Genomic DNA, 24,126 nt, shown 5'->3' on the forward strand with positions numbered 1-24,126 from the left:
GAATGGTTTAACATCAATGGGCAGTTTATGAACTTGTACCTCCCTCCATACTCGCCTTTCCTGAATCCGATTGAGGAGTTTTTCTCCTCTTGGAGATGGACAGTGTATGATAGACAACCCTACACCAGAGTAAATCTGCTGCAAGCCATGGATTTAGCCTGTGGTGATATAGGTGAGGAATCATGTCAGGGCTGGATACGGCACACAAGAGACTTCTTCCCCCGTTGCCTCAGGCGGGACAATATTGCTTGTGATGTCGACAAAGTGCTCTTACCTGACCCAGCCCAAAGACAAGAAGAAGCACATTGATCACATGTTTACTCCTTTGATTTTTGCCCCTTTTAGTATTGTATACTGTAGTACAGTGCATTGTAAGCTGTATACTGTACAATGGACAAATTGTATGGCCCTGAACATTGTGGTTTCCATTTTTTAACAGTACTGACTGCTCAATAGATTTTGACTGGTTCATATCAACAAAGAACAATAATTACAGTATCACAGAGACAAAGGACAAGTTTGTGAGATGCAGGGTACAGTACTGTAAAAATAGGGGTACAAGGAGGAGGAAGAACAAAAAACAAAATTGCAAAGAGCAAAGCAGAGTAGTAATTTCTGATCAATTTTGAGCTACTATGATAGAACATGTTTTCGTTCATCAAAAGACAATGACGGAAAAATATGCATTTTTTTTTAGATAAAAAATGTACTTCTCCCTGAGAATTGTATGTTTTGAACAATGTGTTTTCTATTTTTCGGTGTATTGTTTACTGACTGCTTGAGAGTGTATATCATTTTGATCACTTTGTTTATGATTTGAGAGCAGTGTTTGATTTTGAACACAGGTAAAACTGTTTTGAGGCGAATGTTTCATTTTGCGAGAGGAGTCAGAGGTTATGTAAATAGTGCTCGAAGATTAGGTTTTGTGTTTAATGTTTTCAGGAAATGGAGCAAGATTTCAGAAATTGTGAAAAACTGTAACAACTTCACCATGCTCAAAGGAATATTCAATGTCTGTTTATTTATTTTTTACCCATATACCAATAAGTACCATTCTTTGCAAGGCTTTGGAGAACCTCCCTCGTCTTTGTGGTAAATCTTTGTTTGAAATTCACTGCTTGACTGAGGGACTTTAAAGTCATTCAAAAATCATGTTAAACACCATTATTGCACACAGTCCATGCAATTCATTATGTGTTTTTACTCAATAACTTATTTAGGCTTGCCATAAGATACAGGTTGAATAGTTATTGACTCAAGACATTTCAGCTTTTCATTTTTATTAAATTGTAAACATTTCTAAAAACATGAATCCACTTTGAAATTATGGGGTATTGTGTGTAGGCCAGTGACGCAAAATCTTAATTTAACCCATTTTAAATTCAGGCTGTAACAACAAAATGTGGAAAAAGTCAATTGGTCTAAATACTTTCTGATGGCACTGTATGTGTGAATGTTGTTAAACGACTACAGCTCAGCTTTTAACACCACAGTGCCTTCCAAGCGTGTCACTAAGCTCGGGGCCTTAACTCCTCGCTGTGCAACTCGATCCTAGATTTCCTGTCGAGCCGACCCCAGGTGGTGAGGGTAGGCAACAACACCTCCGACACACTGATCCTCAAGACGGGGGGGGACCCTAGGGGTGTGTGCTCAGCCCCCTCCTGTACTCCCTCTTCACCCATGACTGCGTGGCGAAACACGGCTCCAACTCAATCATCAAGTTTGTTGATGATACGACAGAAGGCCTGATTATTAACAATGACGAGACAGCCCACAGTGAGAGAATAGAGCCCTGGCAGTGGTGCCGGAAAATAACCTCTCCCTCACGTCAACCAGGAGCTTATCGTAGACTACAGGAGACAGCAGAGAGAGCCCGCCCCCATCCACGGGGGCCGCAGTGGAAAGGGTCAAAAGCTTCAAGTTCCTCTGCGTGCACATCACTGAGGACCTAAAATGGTCTCGCCACAGTCATTGTGGTGAAGAAGGCGGAACAGCAGGGAAAGGAAAAGGGGATACCTAGTCAGTTGCACAACTGAATGCATTCAACCGAAATGTGTTCCCCGTATTTAACCCAACCTCACAAACTTCTACAGATGCACCATTGAGAGCATTTTGTCGGGCTGCATCGACGCCTGGTACGGCAACCCAACGCATCACCGGGGGCACGCTGCCTGCCCTCCAGGACATCTACAGCACCCGGTGTCACAGGAAGGCCAAGATGAAGATCATTAAGGACTTCAGGCACCCGAGCCACAGACTGTTCGCTCAGATACTGTCCGACAGACGGAGACAGTACAAGTGCATCAGAGCTAAGACAGAGACAAAAAAAAGATGCGTATTTTATCAGGCCATCAGACTGTTGAACAGCCATCACAAGTGTTTTCGATTAGCACCACTTTTCCACTTCATATTAACTAGGCTACTTTTCATATAAAAGTTTCAATTCGCTAGTCTGTCGAGCCGTCTCCTGCTAGAATGGAAGATATGCATCTTCTAGCGATCTATTGATAGGCTAGGCGCCTTGTAGTCATAAAGCGAGCAATGACAGGGAAACAGCAGAGAGGAAAAGGCAAATCGAGAGGTTTCACTCTTGCCAAAATATGTCCAAAATAAGCCCAATGCATTTTTATGGGCTTACTGTGGATCTAAGCTTGTAGCCTGCCTTCCCACCCTTGGGACGACTCCCATTGTTAGGGCGGAGGCATGAGCATCTCGTCATTATAGAATGGGTAATTACAATAAACTGGTCTTAAATACATCTGAAACCAAAGGCATTGTATTTGGTTCAAAAAATGATCTTTGACCTAAACCTCAACTGGAGCTGTCCGTAAAGGGTGTGACCGTTGAACAAGATGAAGAAGCTGAACTCCTAGGAATAACATTGGATGGTCAATTATCATGGTCAAGTCATGTTGACAAAGTTGTTGTGACGATAGGGGAGAGGTATGTCTGTTATACTAAGATGTTCTGCGCTTGACAAGAAGATCAACTGTACTAGTTGTTCAGGCTTTGATCTTGTCCCATCTTGATTACTGCCCTGTAATATGGTCAGGCGCAGCAAAGAAAGACCTGGCAAAGCTGCAGCTGGCTCAAAATCAAGCAGCTCACCTTGCCCTTCACTGCACACACAGAACTATCAACGACATGCATGATAGTCTGATGGTTGAGGAGAAATTGACTACTTCTCTTCTAGTCTTTTGAAGAAACATTTGTGAGTTGAAAATGTCTAACCACTTGTATAATCTATTAGCACACACTTCAAAACAGACATAGATACCCCACCAGACACGCCACCATGGGTTTCTTTACGGTACCCAAACCAAAAACAGATTTAATGTGGCGCTAGTTATGTATAGAGCCATTTCATCATGGTTACTCAGGCAGAAAGTCTAGCTTTAAAAAACAGATATAAAAAAACATATTGTATCACAGTACCTCTACTCTTTCTAAAGATCTAATTTAACCGTACTATTTATAAGAATATGTATATATGAACAGTGTGTAAATAGTATTTTTGTTGTCACCTAGCGTCTTTCCTATATATAACCTATTTGTTATGTTGTTCTTTTCTATTACTGTTCTGTACTTTGTCATGTATTTATTTGGACCCCATGAAGAGTGGCTGCTGCATGTGCAGTAGCTTATGGGGATCGTAACAGCATGTGAGCAGAGCTGGAGCGAGGAGCGGAACGTGCCCAATTTGTGCCCAATTTGACTGGAGCGAGATTCCCAAAGGATGGAGCCTCTGTCTTTTTGCCCGCTCCATTTTCACTCCAGTAGCGCTCACTTCACCAGCTCAGGGCATGCCCCGGCCCAGCATGCATTTGTAGTCTACTTGTGTGCTGCTATAGCCCCTTGCTTTAGCTACTCTCATGGAGTTCGCAAAATATTTTCAGAAAGAAACTGATAAAAACACACAGGTGCTAAATCAAGGTGACTTACAAAGATGAGAACTAAGAGCAAGAGAGGGAGTGCGGTGATGTAGTGTCCACAACTAAAGAATCACTGTGGAATGTGAAAAGACACGTATCCCAAAAGCATGATTGTGTACTTGCACATGCTAAAAGAAACAAGAAATCTGATCTCTTAACAGTTTCTTTAATGTATGTTATATTATCTATACAATAGGCCATCATTGATCTTGGCCCAATAGGCCTGGTATATTCCAACTTCCAAGGAGCTTTCCGTTTTGATTGGTTTATTTTTCCTAAAATCCTTTATGCCTACATATAGAAAGAAATCTACAACTCTGCATCCCTGCCCAGCCTGGCAAGAATGGCCAAAAGGGTGTTTATCATCCCCAGTGGCTCTGCAAGCGTGGAGAGGATATCCCCCACTGCTGGCCTGCTCTCCACGCACCATCACAACCATCGCATAGGGCTGAAGCCACAGACTCTGACCAAACTCGTGTTTCCCGAAGGCACTGTAGACTGAGCCTAATAAGGCATTTGTTTTTTAATTTGTATTTAATTCTAAATAAGTCACAGCCTATATGCACAATGTATAAACTATAATGATTTAATACAACTAAATGTTGTTTAAATGCTGAGCACTTAATGCCCCTAACTCCTTACCAGCCTGGTGTGTCGCACTCGCAAATGCGTCACAATGTATTTATTTGTAGTATATAGACTTGAAATAATTGAAATAACGTAGCCGAAATAATTCCTTTCGTTCCATCTTAGGCTCCCTGGCTGGCTCCTGACCTATTTAGAGTGTTTATATGCTGTTTAATACCATGCTTAATATCCGTGTTTAATATGTAGCCTATTTGAAATGATGAGAGCCTCTTACAGTCACCTTTTCACGTTTATGAAATACTTTTCATTCAAATCATATGGTTTGGTATCAATACTTCAAAACCAAATGGTAGGTCCAGGTAGTCCCAAAACAATTGATGGGTGTTGGTTAAATTGTGATATTAATGAATGGAGCGAATTTGGAGCGTCAGTTTTTTTTTTCTTCTGTGAGCGCAGAGCAGTTTTTAATGGACACCGGAGCATTCCTATCGCTCAACTCCGCTCACACACTGGATCCTAATAAACTAAACTACTACAGTATGAGTAAACCCCTAATGAGGGGCTGACCAGCAGTCACATGACCTAGAAATCACATTAAGAAGAAATAGGACATTGAAGAATTAGGGGGAAAGGACATAATTACGTTAAAACGGCTGTTAAGTATCAGAGAACGTCACAGTGGGAGATATGTAAGTGAGCCTTCATCTTCCACTTAAGACACTTTATCATCTTAGATGATTTAAGATAGGTTTCTTTTTGATTCCTTCATCTGCCCATATGTGTAATGTGAGGACACAAAATGGTCAACCATTTCTATGGTTTACAGGCGGTCTTCAGGCAATCATTCAATCAGTCAAACTGATGTATAAAGCCCTTTTTTTACATCAGCAGTCACAAAATGACTCTACAGTAAGTGGGTCAAAAAATCCATATAGCGATAAAATGCCTGAATTGATACGATAACAATAAATAGAACAAGACGTTTATAACAATGTGTACCAGTGTTTTTTCTTCTTCTATTCTTTAAACTAGAGAACGACAAGGCCGACTCGATCGGCTTTGCCTCGCTGTATCCAATCATGGCAGTAGGATCAAGTTACAACCCAGCCATTTCTTGACAGATAAACTAACCAATTGAGTTGTTTCGAATTGTGTCCTTGCAACGGAGTGGTTTAGAGATTTTTTTTAATTAATTATCACGAAAATGACTAAAAATACTAGTTTGATAAGCATCCGTGATAACAAATCGTGATGTTACATTGGAGCGATTTGCATTGAATAGATAGTTCTTTTATATTCTCAAACTAAACAGCAGTGCCTATATGATGTCCTTCCATACAGGCGTGACATGCTGGAGTGATGCTTCTATGTAAACGTTGTTGATTAGTAGGCTAATAAGTTCCAAATGGATTGTTTATCATTTGTAGATAAACAATAGACTGATCAGCCAAAACAAGCTCAATAACCCAATGCATGCACACTCTCCTATTGAATATGCATTCACCTGTATTACATTTTACATTGCATTTTAGTCATTTAGCAGACGCTCTTATCCAGAGCGACTTACAGTAGTGAATGCATACATTTCATGCATTTTTTTATTATTATTATTATTATTATTATTGAAAAAAAATTGTGAATAGGCCTAGGCTACATCTTGATTTACCCAGTTTATTAAGAGATTTACCATTCAAATTCAATTATTACCATTGTGTTATGTATTTAGATTGGTAAAAACAAAGTCAAATGAATTGTTTGATAAAAAAAATGATTGCATTATCTCTGGGAAATTTATCAAAATGTTCAAATTTAATGATTTTGAATATACGCCTAAAATATCAGCCTTCGGCCTCCTTGACCCCCAAAAATCGGCATTGGCTCTAAAAAACAAAATCCATATTGGTCGTTCTCTACTTTAAACTACTACCACGAGTTTGATGGTTAAAGCGATCAATTGTCCCATTAACAATAACCCATATTAGCAAACTTATTTCATTTTAAACTTCACATTTCTCTAGTATAGGCTACTTATCATAATGAACGATATAAGCAATATGGCTGCGGTAAGTATAGTTGGTTTATCGTCCCAGCTCTTTTAACCTCCCTGTGGAATATCACGCAGGTGACAGGAATGGAGCTATGACAACAATCCTACGGTATCAAGCATCAGCAGTTATACCACATTATCATTGTACACAAGCTATATTCCACCAGTAGTCTATTGAATATGATGAATAGTCACCTATCGAGCTCGTGAGAATGGCCCTGTCGAGCATGTGAGAATGACCCTGTCGAGCTTGTGAGAATGACCCTATCGAGCTCGTGAGAATGGCCCTGTCGAGCATGTGAGAATGACCCTATCGAGCTCGTGAGAATGGCCCTGTCGAGCTTGTGAGAATGACCCTATCGAGCTCGTGAGAATGGCCCTGTCGAGCATGTGAGAATGACCCTGTCGAGCTTGTGAGAATGACCCTGTCGAGCTTGTGAGAATGACCCTGTCGAGCTTGTGAGAATGACCCTGTTGAACTTGTGATCGAGTCACATGACTTAGATGATTTAGAGCTGGTCGTCCAACATTTGTAACTTGTAAAACAAAATCTGTTTACCGTTTCCACAAAATTAAATTCAGATGTCCAAATTGAATTCCTTTTGGGAAAAAAAAGAGGTCAAAACATTGACCGATTCTGTTTTAAATTACATTTGTGACATTTTTTATAACAGTTCTACTTTCAATTCTATCGTATCAAACACATGGTGGAAAATCTAGAGATCTCTTCAATAAATAAAACATTAAAAGAGAAAATCAAAGCAATCTGGCATACAATTGGATCAAAACGTTTTTGGGCAGGGGGGGGGGGGTCATCAGGTCCACAGGGCTGTGGCCTTGGTTGTACAGGCCTGAAATATTATGGACATGGTTAAACAAGGCATGGTGGCGCCATGGCGACCACAGAGCTGAGCATCCCTGTTTGATGTGATTTGATAGAAAAGCAGCTATCACTTCCCCGGCCTCCGGCCTCCTGCCTCTCTTCTCACACCACCTCAACATCGGTAACACAGACTATGATGCTCATACACACAGGCACACCCTTGTGCGCACACCCACACGCATGGGAACGCATACTCTCTCTCTCTGACAATACATAGTCTCTCAAACAAAACACTTTTTTTTTATACTCTCCTCCACCGAGAAGATTCCAGTGTCACCACCCAGCACCTCTTAGACAGGCCTATCAAGGCCTCCGATCTACAGACCCATGTTCCCAACGCTGTGGGAACATTTTCAATAACACTCTGGACACTTCTGTGCCCAAGTTACAATAATGATGTAAAACATGTTGAAATGTAAATACACAGGTTCACGACAAAGGTTTCCCCGAGTCATCCACATGAGTCAGTTACATAAAATCCCATTGCCACTGAGTGTTTTGAGATCGACGAAATTGCATGGCAGTCGTAATGAGCAGAGTCACTGATCTACAAATCGCCAGGTTTGAAACCCAAATAACTTATCGTGATCAAGTTTAGTGATTCTGTGCCTCACCCTGCTCAAACTGAACAACTCAAACAATCAGTAAGCTATGCCATTAACCTCAGGTTAGGTAAGAGGTCAGGGGTCACAATGTGAATGGGGTCAGGCAGAGGGGAAGCGAGAGGGTCCACTCCTGTCAAAATCTGTCCATTCGGAAATACAGCGATAAGAAGACCTTCCTTCCTGCCTTTGGGACAACGACTCCCATTGTTAGGACGGAGACAAGACCATCTCGTCATTATAGACACAGTATCTCTGGGTCAGGTTAGGTAAGAGCTCAGTGGTCAGGCCTACCTTGGTGATGAGGGTGCGGTACTCCTCTACCTGGTGGTCGTTGTTATGGCAACCGGCCAGGAGCTGCCATACCTCTCCCCTGAGGGCCTCTGGTACGCCACTACGTACCAACGCCGGGAGCTGCTTGGGACGCACCGACAGGTTCAGGTGCCTGGGGACAGAGGGAGGGAGAGAGACAGGTTATCATAACAATCAGAATTATGTAACAGGTGTAGGGTGAAGTTGCCCCTAGACGCTAATCTTGGATCAGTTTAGCATTTTTCCCACTAATGCCGCATTTCCAACAAAGATTTACCCCAGTTTTTTTTACGCAAAAGGCTAAGACTTTTCTGTTTCCCTCTACGCGGGCCGGCACCTGTGCCTCACTGGACCATGGCGCCTGCGGACCTGCTCGAATTTGAAGCCAAGGCAAGGCCCTTTGTACTTTTCAGCTGGTATTTACTGTAACAAGGGCTAACTGTGAACGACTTGTGGTGAGCAGACTTGTAAAGAGTCCTTCTCACAAAGCAACAGTCTTGAGTGGCGCAGAGGTTGTTGATTCTGCTTGCCACAAGTCTTTAGTGTTAGTGAAACACTAACACTAGAGCTTACATTGACATAAAACACTGGCAGCCCACTGGTGTGGGGATAAAGGCATCAGCATGCTTTAGTTGATGGTGCCTAGCCGAAACCAAACGAGTATGTTCGCATAATCCCTTAAAAGACCTTCGCTTGAAAAATAGTACTGCAATAGTACTGTTTGTCCATTTTGAGACACCGTAGGCAATACTCACTTTCTCAAAATAGTCAGAATTAATCTAATATAACTCAAGAAAAATGTATAAAAAAATAATATATATATATATATATATATATATATATATGCTTTTGCAGAGGAAATCTTAGTGGCACAATTTTACATCTAACTAAGACATTTGGTGCAGTATTTCTCAATTAATAAATGTGCATGAAAACAAGTCCTCTCATTGAATGATAGAGTCTACGACAACAAAGGCATAGACTTCGGCTTGCCTCGAGAAAAAGATTTAGTTTCCCCGAACAGCCAAAACGTCACAAAATGTTGTCACAATATATATTCACAAATTCTTCCAAACTGTTTCGGCTGGGAAGCATGCGTATGCCTTAAAGGCGTCAGCATGCTTTAGTTCGTTCGGCTAGGCCGGCTATTCCCAAACTGTGGTACGCGCAATTCCGTCTGGGGTACGCCAAATAAAAATGCGATTCACATTTTCAAACAGTCCATTTAGATCTTCCAACGGGGCTATACATTTGGGTGATGTTTTTTTCTCGCATGAGTAGCCTCGTTTTACAGCCAAAAATAAAGTTAAACCATCTAGTGTTCAGCGAAATAACAACACAATGTCAAATACAGGAAGCCTAGTCAAATAATTAATATCCAATCACATTAACCGTTACTGTCTCGCAGGAATTCCACTAACGTTTGCTCGAAAACCAGGACAACAGGAGAGGATATTTTTTAAGTACTGGACAGGTTTGTGACATCAAATGGACTTTGGTGGTCAAGATGTGTTGGTATCTGTAATGATGGCGTAAAAGCCATGACATGGAGACATAGTGGAGTGGTAACACGCGTGCAAGCAGTTGCTCCCGACACCACTTGGGTACACTGCAGCATCCACCAAGAGGCTCTTGCTGCCAAGGGAATGCCTGACAGCTTGAAAGATGTTTTGGACACTACAGTGAAAATGGTTAACTTTGTTAAAGCAAGGCCCCTGAACTCTCGTGTATTTTCTGCATTATGCAATGATATTTCACCTTTATTTAACCAGGTAGGCAAGTTGAGAACAAGTTCTCATTTACAATTGTGATATGGGCAGCGACCATGTAACTCTTTTACAACATACAGAAGTGCGCTGGTTATCAAGGGGCAAAGTATTGACACGCTTTTTTAAATTGAGAGTCGAGCTTAAAGTTCTCTTTACTGACCATCATTTTCACTTGTCTGACCGCTCGCACAATGACAAGTTTCTCACATGACTGGCCTATCTGGGTGATGTTTTTTCTCGCCTGAATGATCTGAATCTAGGATTACAGAGACTCTCCGCAACTATATTCAATGTGCGGCACAAAATTGAGGCGATGATTAAGAAGTTGGAGCTCTTCTCTGTCTGCATTAACAAGGACAACACAGGTCTTTCCCTCATTGTATGATTGTTTTGTGTGCAAATGAACTGAAGCTTACGGACAACGTCAAATGTGATATAGCGAAGCACCTGAGTGAGCTGGGTGCGCAATTACGCAGGTACTTTCTCAAAACGGTCGACACAAACACTTGATTCGTTATCCCTTTCATGCCCTGCCTCCAGTCCACTTACCAATATCTGAAGAAGAGAGCCTCATCGAAATTGCAACAAGCGGTTCTGTGAAAACTGAATTTAATCAGAAGCCACTGCCAGATTTCTGGATTGGGCTGCGCTCAGAGTATCCTGCCTTGTCAAATCGCGCTGTTAAGACACTGATTCCCTTTGTAACCAAATACCTATGTGACAGTGGATTCTCGGCCCTCACTAGCATGAAAACTAAATACAGGCACAGACTGTGTGTGGAAAATGATGTAAAACTAAGACTCTCCAATACAACCCAACATTGCAGAGTTATGTGCATCCTTTCAAGCACACCCTTCTCATTAACCTGTGGTGAGTTATTCACAATTTGATGAACAAATAAGCAAAGAGCAAAATTATTGATTAAGAGCTCTTTGTCACTTCCCACGAGCCGGGTTGTGACAAAAACTCACACTCATTCTTATGTTTTAATAAATGTATCGTATAGTGTGTGTGTGGCAGGCTTACAATGATGGCAAAAAACAACATTTGAGAGTGCGCTGACCCTGGTGCTAGAGGGGGTACGCAGCTGGAATGTTGGAAGGGGTACGCGACTATAAAAAGTTTGGGAACCACTGGGCTAGCTGAAACCGAACAAGGGTGCTCTCACACTCCCTTAAAAGACCTTCGCTTGAAAAACGAGAAAAAAGCTGCAATAGTACTATTTGTCTATTTTGAGACGCCATAGCCAGTATACACTCAGTAAAAATAGTCAGAATTAATATAAGATTAATCAAGAAATCTGTCATAAATTTGGACGTTTTTGCAGAGATCTTAGTTGCACAATTTTACATAAAACTAAGATGTTTGGTGCAGTATTTCTTTTTTTATGAAAACGAGTCGTCTCTCGTTGAATAACAACGACTTTCTTGAAGAATCCCTACTGTTGACCAATCACCGACGAAGGAGTGTAGATTTCAGCTACCGACTTCGGCTTGCCTCTAGAAAAAAATGTGTGTGCCCGAAGTCCAAAACAAACAAAAACGTCACAAAATGTCAGCATAACATACAGTACCAGTCAAAGGTTTGGACACACCTACTCATTCAAGGGTTTACTTTATTTTTTACTATTTTCTACATTGTAGAATAATAGTGAAGACGTTTTTCTGAAATAACACATATGGAATCATGTCTTAACCAGAAAAGTGTTAAACAAATCAAAATATATTTTATATTTGAGATTCTTCAAAGTAACCACCCTGATGACAGCTTTGCACACTCAGGGCATTATGGGGTATTGGGTGTACATGGGTGAATGTTGTATTTATTTATTCAATTTCAAATTCAGGCTGTAACACAACAAAATGTGGAATACGTGAAGGGGTATTAATACTTTCTAAGGCACTGTATATACAGACCCACAAGTTCTGTGTCTCTTATGTACTATATCCAGCTGAAATGATCAGGAGGTCGGGGATCATGAGGGTGTAGTTGTCGTATCTGATGGGCAGAGGAGAGAGAGATGTGTGTCCTGAGGAGCCAGATAGAGAAGGGAGAGAGGGCGAGAGAGAGAAAGGTGAGGCTCTCTCTGATCAGGACAGACCGAGAGATAGAGCCTACCCCTGGCTCTTGCCAGAGGCCTCGGCAGCGGGCGGGGATTACAGTCACAATGTCAGGCAATGATCAGGTTCCACACCACACACCCCTAAGAAGGCTAAGAACATTCCAGATTAATCGCCCCCCACTCTCATTCAGTTGATTCGTTTTATTGTTTATTTGTCCCGAGGTACTTCGTTGGTTATGCATTGCAACGTGGCATTTATTTTCTGCTCAGATAAAACAGTTGAAACAAGACAGGGTGTACTTTGAGTGTGATGTAAGTGAAACCAGCTTCTGGTCCTCAGGGGGTTGGCCATACAAAAAAAGTCTCCCACTGACTCCCAGAGCCCTGCATCAAGTCGCACAACACACCACAGTGCCATTTGCATTACATAATTTATTTACTATTCTTTGCCAGTTAGAATGAAAGCAGTTTTCTTAAACATAGCCATTTTATTTCAGTCAGCAGAGCCATTTTGAAGAGACACCATAAAGCACACTTTCAGACACTTACAAAATTTGGGTTGTTATTACAAAGTATTTAGTAATGTTCTACACAGTTTTAGTGTAATTTTACGATTTCACTAATATAAACGGTTTAGTGATGAGCCAAACTGGATATTGCTTCTCTGTAAGGTTTTAAGCAGGATCCCTGAGATGACTAATACAGGAAATGATGGACAGTCATTTTCAGTGATCTACAGTTGAAGTTGGAAGTTTTTCACAATTCCTGACATTTAATCAGGGTAAAAAATCCCTGTCTTAGGTCAATTAGGATCACCACTTTATTTTAAGAATGTGAAATGTCAGAATAATAGTAGAGAGAATGATTTAGTTCAGCTTTTATTTCTTTCATCACATTCACAGTGGGTCACAAGTTTACATACACTCAATTAGTATTTGGTAGCATTGCCTTTAAATTGTTTAACTTGGGTCAAACGTTTCAGGTAGCCTTCCACAAGCTTCCCACAATAAGTTGGGTGAATTTTGGCCCATTCCTCCTGACAGAGCTGGTGTAACTGAGTCAGGTTGGTAGGCTTCCTTGCTCGCACACACTTTTTCAGTTCTGCCCACAAATTTTCTATAGGATTGAGGTCAGGGCTTTGTGATGGCCACTCCAATACCTTGACTTTGTTGTCCTTAAGCCATTTTGCCACAACTTTGGAAGTATGCTTGGGGTCATTGTCCATTTGGAAGACCCATTTGCGACCAAGCTTTAACTTCCAGACTGATGTCTTGAAATGTTGCTTCAATATATCCACATAATTGTCCTCCCTCATGATGCCATCTATTTTGTGAAGTGCACCAGTCCCTCCTGTAGCAAAGTACCCCCCCCCCCCCCACAACATGATGCTGCCACCCCCGTGCTTCATGGTTGGGATGGTGTTCTTAGGCTTGCAAGCCTCCCCCTTTTTACTCCAAAAATAACGATGGTCATTATGGACAAACATAATGTTGTTTCATCAGACCAGAGGACATTTCTCCAAAAAGTACGATCTTTGTCCCCATGTGCAGTTGCAAACCGTAGTCTGGCTTTTTTATGGCGGTTTTGGAGCAGTGGCTTCTTCCTTGCTGAGCGGCCTTTCAGGTTATGTCGATATAGGACTAGTTTTACTGTGGATATAGATACTTTTGTACCGGTTTCCTCCAGCATCTTCACAAGGTCCTTTGCTGTTGTTCTGGGATTGATTTGCACTTTTCGCATCAAAGTACGGGGTAACCTTACCACACGATAGCTACTAAGGCCTTTTCTCACTTTGTCTTTCCTTGATTACTCACATCCTATCGCAACTGTATTGGAGGAGAGGTCCCTCCCCTGTTACCTTCTTCTCCAATGGGAAATGATACTATTAGAAATTGGAAAAGCACTCACATATCAGAGGTACTGTAATACTGGCAAGATCAGTGTGTTGGTTTTTTATTTTTCATTAGACAATTAATGAGGCTAACCATGTTGAAGGATTCCAGATTTTACTTCTACAGCAACTGTATATGCTGTCATGAAATGGATTAGAGCAAGCCCTTTTAATGAAAGTAGGCCTTAAGGATGACATGCACAGGAGAGAGACATTATTAGCAAATATCACTATCATGAGAGTGTACAGAAAGGAATATTTTAAGGTTGATTTTATTTCATTTCAAAATACATGTTGCTTGAAATCAAGTTGCAATTGGTTTGTGGCATGTTATGTAATTAATATACAGTTCACCATTATCACCACAAAGTGACAGCACTAGCATTTGCATTATAATCTAGATTTACTACATGTAACAAACCACTAGCTAGGTCTCGTAACGTCGATGATACATCCCTAGCACAAGCTAGTGGTTCATTAAAACTACAGTAAAATCAAATCACAAAATCAAATTGTATTGGTTGCATACACAGTTAGCAGATGTTATTGCGGGATGTAGCAAAATGCTTGTCTTCTTAGTATGTTTCTTGATTGAAACTAAGAGGTCAATACACCTGGATGAAATATAGTTGTGTTTTGGAGGAAGCAGACGAAGAGCTAGGAGAGACAGATTGGTGAGGGGGGAAGCGAGAGGTTGATAGCTAGCTAACTTTTGATGTAAACAATGTGGCCATCAAACATTGGACTCGTATGCTAGCTACATTTAGTTTCATTCTATTGTTGGCTGTCATGAGATTAATTAATTTATCTCGCTGGCTAACAAGGTAAGGTTATTTGGTTATTTGCTGTGCTAGCCAAAGATACAGGCTGAGAGACTAGGATTCCGTTCTGATTTGCATGGCAATTTCATAATAAATGTTGTGTTCTTCTAACAGTTGCTAAGACGAAACTCAGCCGTTATTGTTGCAAATTATATTATTTTGGATGTAGCCGTCAGGCTAGCTAGCATTCTAACTAGATATAGTAACTATGTTATGATTAGCATAGCTAGTTAGCATCTACATAAAAAATGTTTTGATTGTATTTGCAGTTGATTGGCGACAATGCCATGAACATGCAGCATGACATTCAGACAAGCATTCTAATATATTTACAACCAAAAAGTAATGTGAAATCCACTCATAACTTATGATAAGCAATATATTTAGACTAAGCTTTGTCTGGGCTTGATAGCCAGCTAGCTAAGATAACTGCAGGCTAACTAGGCGAAGCATTGCATCATGGGAGACGAAATGTACCCTGGGAATCATAGTATGCTATAGACGAGGGCAATACAGCAGCTTTAAAATGGAATTGTGCAGTATGATTAACAAAACTATAAAACATCAAAATGTTTATAGAATCTTACACTATTGCATATATACTAACAGCATAATAATTGGTTATAAAGTGGCGGAATTGTCCTTTAACAGCAAAGCATTAAAGGATTTGTGAGGCAAAAAAAACACCTTGTATGTGCTGTATTAGACATAGAAGAAAGCTAAATGTGCTCCCTCCCTCTTCCCTCCCTCCGGTCTGAAGTCTGGGTTGAAGGGAACAGAGCGAAAGGGGAACTACAGATGTGACCGTCACGTCACAGCAGAAGACAGAAGATACTGAGCGTCTCTAATTAAATTTCTGGACTTTTTAATTCAATTCATCACACGGTTTTGATTAAGAACAAGAAAGAGTAAGGGGAGCAGGAAATAATCTTAATTAGGTGGTTATCCGGATGTTACAACACACACATACACCTCTTTCTTTTCCTTGCCACTTCCAGAGATTAAAATATCTACATCATTTCCCACCACCCATGAATGAGTTCTCAAATTAGGAGTGTGTGTGTGTGTGGATATAAGTGTGTGTGGATTTTGAGTGTGTGTGTGTCCATCCTTAGTATAAACTATAGGAACTCCATATGTATGAAGTATAAGTCTATATTTTACAAGCACAAGGTGTTAGTGTGCTTAGTGTGCTTTTCTTATCATCGTGATTACCACAAAAATGTTCTGTCAAAGAAAGATTATGAAGAATCAGACCACAGTACATTATAAAAGACTGCTGACCTACAAGGAACATTGTAAAGAAGGCCGTAATTTGGGTCGTACCTCAGCTAGAGGGCCACTCTATCACTCTGCCAGCAGTAAGTCCCCTCATCTCTCTCCCTGACATGCCTCCCTCCATGCCTACGGTGACTGATAAACAGGAAAATCAAAAGCCCACCACCACATCAATCTTTCTCCTGGCAGCCTGGCCAGCCAGGCAGGGAGCTCAGCTCTAAAGACTCACTGGCATCTTCAGGCACACTAAGTAAACGGCAGCTCAGTGGTAGCTGCTTTCTCAGTACAGATCGTTCACTGAGCAAAGAGCCTGCTGCCTGGTGGTGCCAGACTGGTACAGCTGGTGGTAAGGTCTTGTAAGGTGAAATAAAGTTCAAAATCACCTCCTCTTTAACCTTCCGTTTGTTTATGGTTTTCATTTTCTATAACACCACTGAATGTTGAGCTAAATTAAGATGAGAAGTACAAAATACATTGGATGATTTACACGAAGGCAAGGTATGATATTCCTGATACAAACTGATCAACCTGCAGTAAAGTGGGTATGTAAGGTTGAGAGGGAGCAGAGTCATGTAAAGTATGATCAGTGAGATGAGATCTCCTCCCGGACTCACCATTTGGACAGCAGGTCTCCCCAGGTCTCCAGGATCTTCTCAGCACACTCCTTTGACACGTCTCCTGAGCCACTCAGCAACGGCTCGTCATTGTCTGACAGAATAGAATATAAAACCACTTTATTGTCCACCTTGCAAAAATAAACATGACCTCTGCGCCAGAGACAGAGGGTGTGTCCCAAATGGCACCCTATTCCCGGGACAGTGCACTACTTCTGATCAGGGCTGTGGTCAAACACAGTGCACTTTATAGGGAATAGGGTGGCATTTGGGATGAACAGAGACTTGAAGGGTTGACATACCAACTACCTGGGCTAGAGTACATAAACATACTGTACGTATAGCGACTTACTAGACTGGTAAAAAACACAATCAGCCATGCCGAGACTAAACTACGGCACATAACAGGCTGGCTAAACAGGAGACAAACAGAGTGGTGTGTGTGTGTGTGTGGGGGGGGTACTGACATTGAGACAGACAAATAGACCTAGCTGTCACACATCAAGAATGGCATAATACATACTGTACAGGGAGAGGAATAAGGCACAAACAGACTTGGGGAGGCTACTACCCAATCCCAAACCGACCATATCGTGTTCACTAGGGCACGTTGTAGCAAAAATGTTTTGTTACCAAAAAATGGTAATCCGTTTTTTGGGGGGGGGATTTGAGAGGATTGGATAGGCAGAATTTCTGCCTTACTGCATACACCTGTCTAATCCTCTCAGAAGTCAACAAGTGCCCAGGGGGTAGGGGAAATGAACAGTACATAGACCAGGGGTAGAGGCTAGGGGTTCATTTGGGATGGCACTATAGAGACAGGAGGGCAACAAGGACTATCCTTTATTCTTACTACCACAGATTTAGCAGATAGCAGTTTTTTTAAGGATACACTTGCAATGATTGTGATATGTGGTTGTTTTACCTACTTTAGTAAGTCACTCTGGTGAATAAGGGTGTGTACTCAATGACTCAAATGTAAATGTAGGGGAAGAGAGCTCTTCTGACCTCAATCGGACTTCCTGGTTAAATTACGGTTAAATACAATGTAAAATTTGGGTTGCTCAGACAGTCACCTTCCTCCTCATCATCCTCGGGAGGCGATGGCACCATGGAGCCGTGGGAGGAAGCCTGCAGGATGTTGGGGCTGGCTGTCGTTTTCTTCCTCTCCCTCTCTGACTCACTCTCCAGGCTCAGCACCTCATACAGGGTATCGTTGTTACTCTTACGCTCCATCTGGAGGAAGCAGGGTATAGAGTCACATACACACTTCCTGTCATGGATCATAAAGCATTGGATTCGTGTCGTTGATACTGTTACGCTACATCTAGGAAGGGAGGAAAGGAATGGTGTTACATACAGGGTCAAGACAATAGGTGACCACATTGACTAGCAGTTACATTGTTAAAGAAACTAAAAAAGAGCCCTCTCACAATTCATGTTGGGTTAACACAAATTAAGTCTAGACTAAAAAGTATGTTCAGTGTTGGTTCTCCATTGAGATTTTCAGGGAAACCGGGAGATGCCCATAATGTTTAAGTGTTTGGTCTTCCATGGTGTCTGTCTCACCTGTCTGAGTTTCAGCTAGGAGGTATCACCTGTCTGAGTTTCAGGTAGAATGTCTGTCTCACCTGTCTGAGCTGCAGATAGAAGGTCTGCCTCACCTGTCTGAGTTTCAGCTAGGAGGTCTCACCTGTCTGAGTTTCAGGTAGAATGTCTGTCTCGCCTGTCTGAGCTGTAGGTAGAAGGTCTGTCTCACCTGTCTGAGCTGCAGGTAGAAGGTCTGTCTCACCTGTCTGAGCTGCAGGTAGAAGGTCTGTCTCACCTGTCTGAGCTGCAGGTAGAAGGTCTGTCTCACCTGTCTGAGCTGCAGGTAGAAGGTCTGTCTCACCTGTCTGAGTTTCAGGTAGAAGGTCTGTCTCACCTGTGAGTTTCAGGTAGAATGTCTGTCTCACCTGTCTGAGTTTCAGGTAGAATGTCTGTCTCACCTGTCTGAGTTTCAGGTAGAAGGTCTGTCTCACCTGTCTGAGTTTCAGCTAGAAGATCTCACCTGTCTGAGTTTCAGGTAGAATGTCTGTCTCACCTGTCTGAGCTGCAGGTAGAAGGTCTGTCTCACCTGTCTGAGTTGCAGGTAGAATGTCTGTCTCACCTGTCTGAGTTTCAGGTAGAAGGTCTGTCTCACCTGTCTGAGTTTCAGCTAGAAGGTCTCACCTGTCTGAGTTTCAGGTAGAATGTCTGTCTCACCTGTCTGAGCTGCAGGTAGAAGGTCTGTCTCACCTGTCTGAGTTTCAGCTAGAAGGTCTGTCTCACCTGTCTGAGTTTCAGCTAGAAGGTCTCCCCTGTCTGAGTTTCAGCCAGAAGGTTTCACCTGTCTGAGTTTCAGGTAGAATATCTGTCTCACCTGCCTGAGCTGCAGGTAGAAGGTCTGTCTCACCTGTCTGAGTTTCAGCTAGGAGGTCTCACCTGTCTGAGTTTCAGGTAGAATGTCTGTCTCACCTGTCTGAGTTTCAGGTGGAAGGTCTGTCTCACCTGTCTGAGTTTCAGGTAGAATGTCTGTCTCACCTGTCTGAGTTTCAGGTAGAATGTCTGTCTCACCTGTCTGAGTTTCAGGTAGTAGGTCTCGGTGTAGTTGCGTTTGCTGAAGGGCCAGAATAGCCTCTCGTTGGGTGAGCAGACTCTGACCCTGGTCTCCAGAAGGAAACGAACAGGCTCCTCCACCTCAGTGATCACCAGGTCTACCGCCGTCGTCATGTACATGAACTTATCTGTTGGACATGACCCATAACCGCCATTAATATAACCGTTATAGCTGTGGTCATGTACATTTACAGGACAAATATAAGCACCCACCTAATTAGTGTTATACATGAACTTATCTGTTGAACATAACCCATAACTTTAATTAACTTTCATTAATAAATCCTTACAGCGGTGGTCATGTAAATTGACACAACACTCTTCAATTTAACCGTTCAAGTTGTGGACCTGTACAATAACTTATCTGGAACACAAACATCCTCAATATAACAGTTGCTGTGGTCATAGATATGAATTTGTAACAGGAACAGTGGTTAGCTATGTAAATGACATCAGCCAGACAGCCACGGTCTGGCTATGAACCATCTGGGGGCATCATCCTTAGAGTCCTGATCATACACAGACAGGAAGAATACCATGTTAACGTGGCACTACATAACAACCTGTGGACATATCATTGCATGTTGGCCGTCTGGCCTGCTGTACCTTTGGGCGTCTCCTCGTTAACAGCCTGGAACTGGGGCGTGTTGGGATTCCAGCTCCCTGTGATGATGTAGGACTTCCCATCGGAGGACTTCCCCATCGACTCCAGGTCAAGCAGGTGCATGTCACTGTTCTTCACGTTCTTTCCTGGACTCAGCAGGAGGCCGAAGCACCTGGAACACACACACACCGAGCAGGCGTTCACAGACACACAGAGACACACGTCATAAGAGTGGAACAAGGTGGAAGGCATCAGACCAGACGTCCCCCCCCAAGTATCAGGCTAGGTATATACTTGACTGACCAGAGCATGGAATAACAGAGGATAACAGAGCTCTCCAATCCGGGCCCAGTATAGGAACAGTAAAATAACAAAAAGCAATGGAACTGAGGTTCAAGTGAAGGTAAGTCAAAACAACATTATTAACCGCAGAGAATTAGCAGGCTCAGAACAGAAACATCCATCTCGTTCTCATGGCCCGACTGAGACACTTAAGCTCGGAAACAGACGGACATTAAACAGTGCTTGTTTATCAATTAGAACTGAATTACAGCTTGTTAAGAATAGCTGAGAGACGTCCTGACTGAGAAGTCTCCGTGGTGGTGGGACTAAGGGTCCCAGTTAGATACCATCTGTGCACCGTACACTGTGTCACGTCTGCGCAGCCTCTGTACCCGTGTGTGTGTTTGCGTGCGTGCACGTTACCTCTCTATGGCCAGCTCCTTATTAGACGTCTGTTGAACGTAGATGACGATCTTCTTGTCCATTCCCGGTCGCAGCTTGAAGCTGTTCTTGTCTTTGTCTTTCGCCACAGCACTGGAAAAATAGAAACATAGAATTGCCCTGAGACTTATACAGTAATACCATATCGATGGAGATAATAAACCACTCTTCGCATTTGTTTACGCAGTTCATTGATCTAATGGGATGATGCAAGCACTGAGAATTTTTGTGTTTTGAATAGTAACGTTTTGAATGTCTGCTGAAATAGCAGTCAACCTAATGAAAGCATACTCTTTTTTTCCCAAACGCAAATGCTCCTTCCAAAAATATTTCACAAATTACTAATAATTTATACATAGCATACACTCAAGGCACTTCGAGCATGCTGTTAGATACACCACACTGGAGTTATGAGATCATAAATAAATGCAAAATAAAAACTGTGGCATGCGGCTTAAGAGCCACTCTTCCCGTGTGGCTCAGTTGGTAGAGCATGGCACTTGCAATGCCAGGGTTGTGGGTTCAATTTCCACGGGGGACTAGTACGGAGAAAAAAAAAAGGTATGAAATGTATGCTTTAGGCGCTCTGGATAAAAACATCTACTAAATGAAAAAATATATAATAAATTATTATAAAAAAAAAGGGAAATACACGCCTAACGAAAACCGAAATTAGGTAATAAACACTATATAAGGGGATGGAGACTGAACAGTATGATGGTCCAAGTTGCTAAAAAATTACATTTTCAAGACTTCGCAACCACGACACTAGTCTTATCTTTACAATATTTGCTGTGTACTGTAGATTATACCAATCTGTTCTGGAATTCCTGGAGTTAACATCCTAATGACTTGCCTATTAGGCCCTACTAGCGTGTGAATGCTGCGCTTAGATCTCAACATTCCATAAATAAGCAGCCCATGGCTTAATGAGGAGGAAATATGCCCATCTAAAAATAAGCAATGGCTTTTTATGTTTTTTAAACAACCAGTGTAGTATTTGGCCATTTGAGAGTCACGGGAAGTGGCTTGTTTGGTGGGAATTGGAAACCATCCCTATTAAAGTCTGAGGAGGAGGATCTGTTCTTTCCTTGCCTCCTCTCCTTAAATCACTCGGATCAGAAAGAACTGATGAGCTTCCACCATATTGTTTTCACCTGTTAAGTCTTTTCCAATAATTGCACATGAAGGGGAGGACACAAGAACAGGACAGATGTTTAAGCAGTTGAGACTAAGCCTTAGAGAAACAGCCATGAGTGAGACACTAAAGTTCTCTGTCATCTAAAATAAAACGCAACACAGAGCTGATGATAATGGGTCCTCTCTGCCTCTGCTGAAGCGCATGATCGCTCGCTTGGTTTCCATGCGGACATGTCCAGAGTCGCCCTACGTGAGAGTCAGTGACTAATCTGAGGACCCCAACGTCCTCTCTGTCTGATGAGCAGAAAAGGGCTGTCTAATCTCCGGCACCGCGATGGATTCCTAGGAGGACGTGTCTGTTTGTCGGCGTCGGCCCGGGCCAGTGGCAGTCCGCTTGTGGATAAGCTTCTGTGGAGGAGAAGAAGCTGTTCTGCTGCTCAGGATGATAAATTAGAGGAAACACGTGTCTACAATTCATTTCAATGCTAAAAAATAAAGATACCTGTAGCTATTTATGCTATTTCCTTCTGCACTGAAGGGGCATCACGCTTTCTGAGAGTGAGATTGAATGCAAGTAGAGCGAATTCAGTTAATGTGTGTTTTGAGAGGGGAAAAGAGCCCTTTCAAATAGGCAACAAATAGACTTGAGGATGAGGCCGGGTGATGTTCGAACATGTACTATACTTTGAGAGCGGTAAAGAGATCATCTGAATATATAACAAATTTAGAGAGAGGACATTAATAAGCACACAGTAGAGAAAGCATGTTCGAACAAGGCTGTAATGTACCATGTATAAACGTGCAACAAATAGACAATGCAGATGTTGATGATAGCTCCAGTGTACAGTTTGATAACATTGATGTTCTAACATGGTTATACCATGCAGTTCATGACGGACCCCTAATGTACCACACCTAGAGATGGAGGAAGATGGCTGTTGTGGACAGATCGACAACGTGAGTCACGTGTTTGCAATGCACCGTACCTAAAGGTCCCTTTCCCATCATCCTCCTTGATCTCCAGACTGACGGTGAAGGTGAAGACGTCGCTGTCTGGAGTCAGGGGCGTAGCCAAGCCCGAGAGGAGCGTCTTCTTGGTGGACCGCCGAAAGGCCGTGGCGAAGCTGTACAGTATCCTGCTGACCTGTGGCGTTTAAACACACACACCAGAGGATAAACAAGAGCATGCACACACGTAGAGACACACACATGGTTTGAAGATCAGCGTACATACACACACACACAGAGAGAGACAGACACACACACACACCAAGGGATTGAAAATCAGAGACACACACATACTCGCAGCACTAGAGTCCTAGAAAGCTTTTCAGTTATTGGACGACATGATACAGTACAATTGTAGATAGGACTCTGTTTACAGCGTGTGAGCTGAGCCGAATTCTCTCTCTCGCTCTCTCTTTCGTTAGGTGATCATCTAGGCCTTAGCGCATCGCTGCACTGTAGATAAAACGAATGACTGTTACACTGGTTGAGTCATCTGCATCCACACAGTTTGGCTTCTCTTCTTACAATACGCGTCATCCCCAGACTCAGCTCATAGTTGAGCGGTGAAAACATTTCTAGGAGATCGCAGTGTCACACACGCGTACGCACACACGGACACACACACACTTCTAGGAGGCCGCGGTGTGTCTCACACAAACCCCTGTGTCCCTTACGGAGAGCCACGTCACAGTGGGGTGTGTGTGGAGGGCTATAAAGCGTGAATAAATATTTTGCTGTGCAACCAGGAGTTCTATTTTGGGAGCAGAGTGCGCATGGGAAATAAATCTCCCAGATCATAATTGTTGTAATGTTGTGTACACACACACACACACACACACACACACACACACACACACACACACACACACACACACACACACACACACGGTCAAACGTTTTAGAACACCTACTCATTCCAGGGTTTTTCTTAATTTTTAATATTTTCTACATTGTAGAATAATAGTGAAGACATCAAAACTTTGAAATAACACATATGGAATCATGTTGTAACCAAAAAAGTGTTAAACAAATCAAAATATATTTCATATTTGAGATTCTTCAAAATAGCCACACTTTGCCTTGACAGCTTTGCACACCATTGGCATTCTCTCAACCAGCTTCATGAGGTAGTCACCTGGAATGCATTCCAATTATTAACAGGTGTGCTTGTTAAAAGTTCATTTGTGGAATTTCTTTCCTTCTTAATGCGTTTCA

At 42.2% G+C, this 24,126-nt stretch overlaps 1 protein-coding gene across 4 annotated transcripts in view; it reads right to left on the reverse strand.

Annotated features, from left to right (window-relative positions):
• rabgap1 (RAB GTPase activating protein 1) overlaps window positions 1-24,126 on the reverse strand; it is a 146,841-nt gene that overhangs the window by 81,146 nt on the left and 41,569 nt on the right. For 3 of the 4 annotated variants that reach the window (XM_014125816.2, XM_014125812.2, XM_045688348.1), the window contains 7 exons: window positions 22,890-23,047; window positions 20,746-20,856; window positions 20,043-20,212; window positions 19,395-19,564; window positions 17,876-18,035; window positions 16,800-16,893; window positions 8,347-8,497 (listed from right to left, as the gene is read on the reverse strand). In XM_014125816.2, the coding sequence (XP_013981291.1) occupies window positions 8,347-8,497; window positions 16,800-16,893; window positions 17,876-18,035; window positions 19,395-19,564; window positions 20,043-20,212; window positions 20,746-20,856; window positions 22,890-23,047 (1,014 nt within the window). Of the gene's footprint in view, window positions 1-8,346; window positions 8,498-16,799; window positions 16,894-17,875; window positions 18,036-18,397; window positions 18,405-19,394; window positions 19,565-20,042; window positions 20,213-20,745; window positions 20,857-22,889; window positions 23,048-24,126 lie in introns of those variants that run through there. The other variant, XM_014125842.2, reaches the window with a different exon arrangement.

This window comes from Salmo salar, chromosome ssa01, assembly GCF_905237065.1.
Source record: "Salmo salar chromosome ssa01, Ssal_v3.1, whole genome shotgun sequence".
Lineage (NCBI taxonomy): Eukaryota > Metazoa > Chordata > Actinopteri > Salmoniformes > Salmonidae > Salmo > Salmo salar.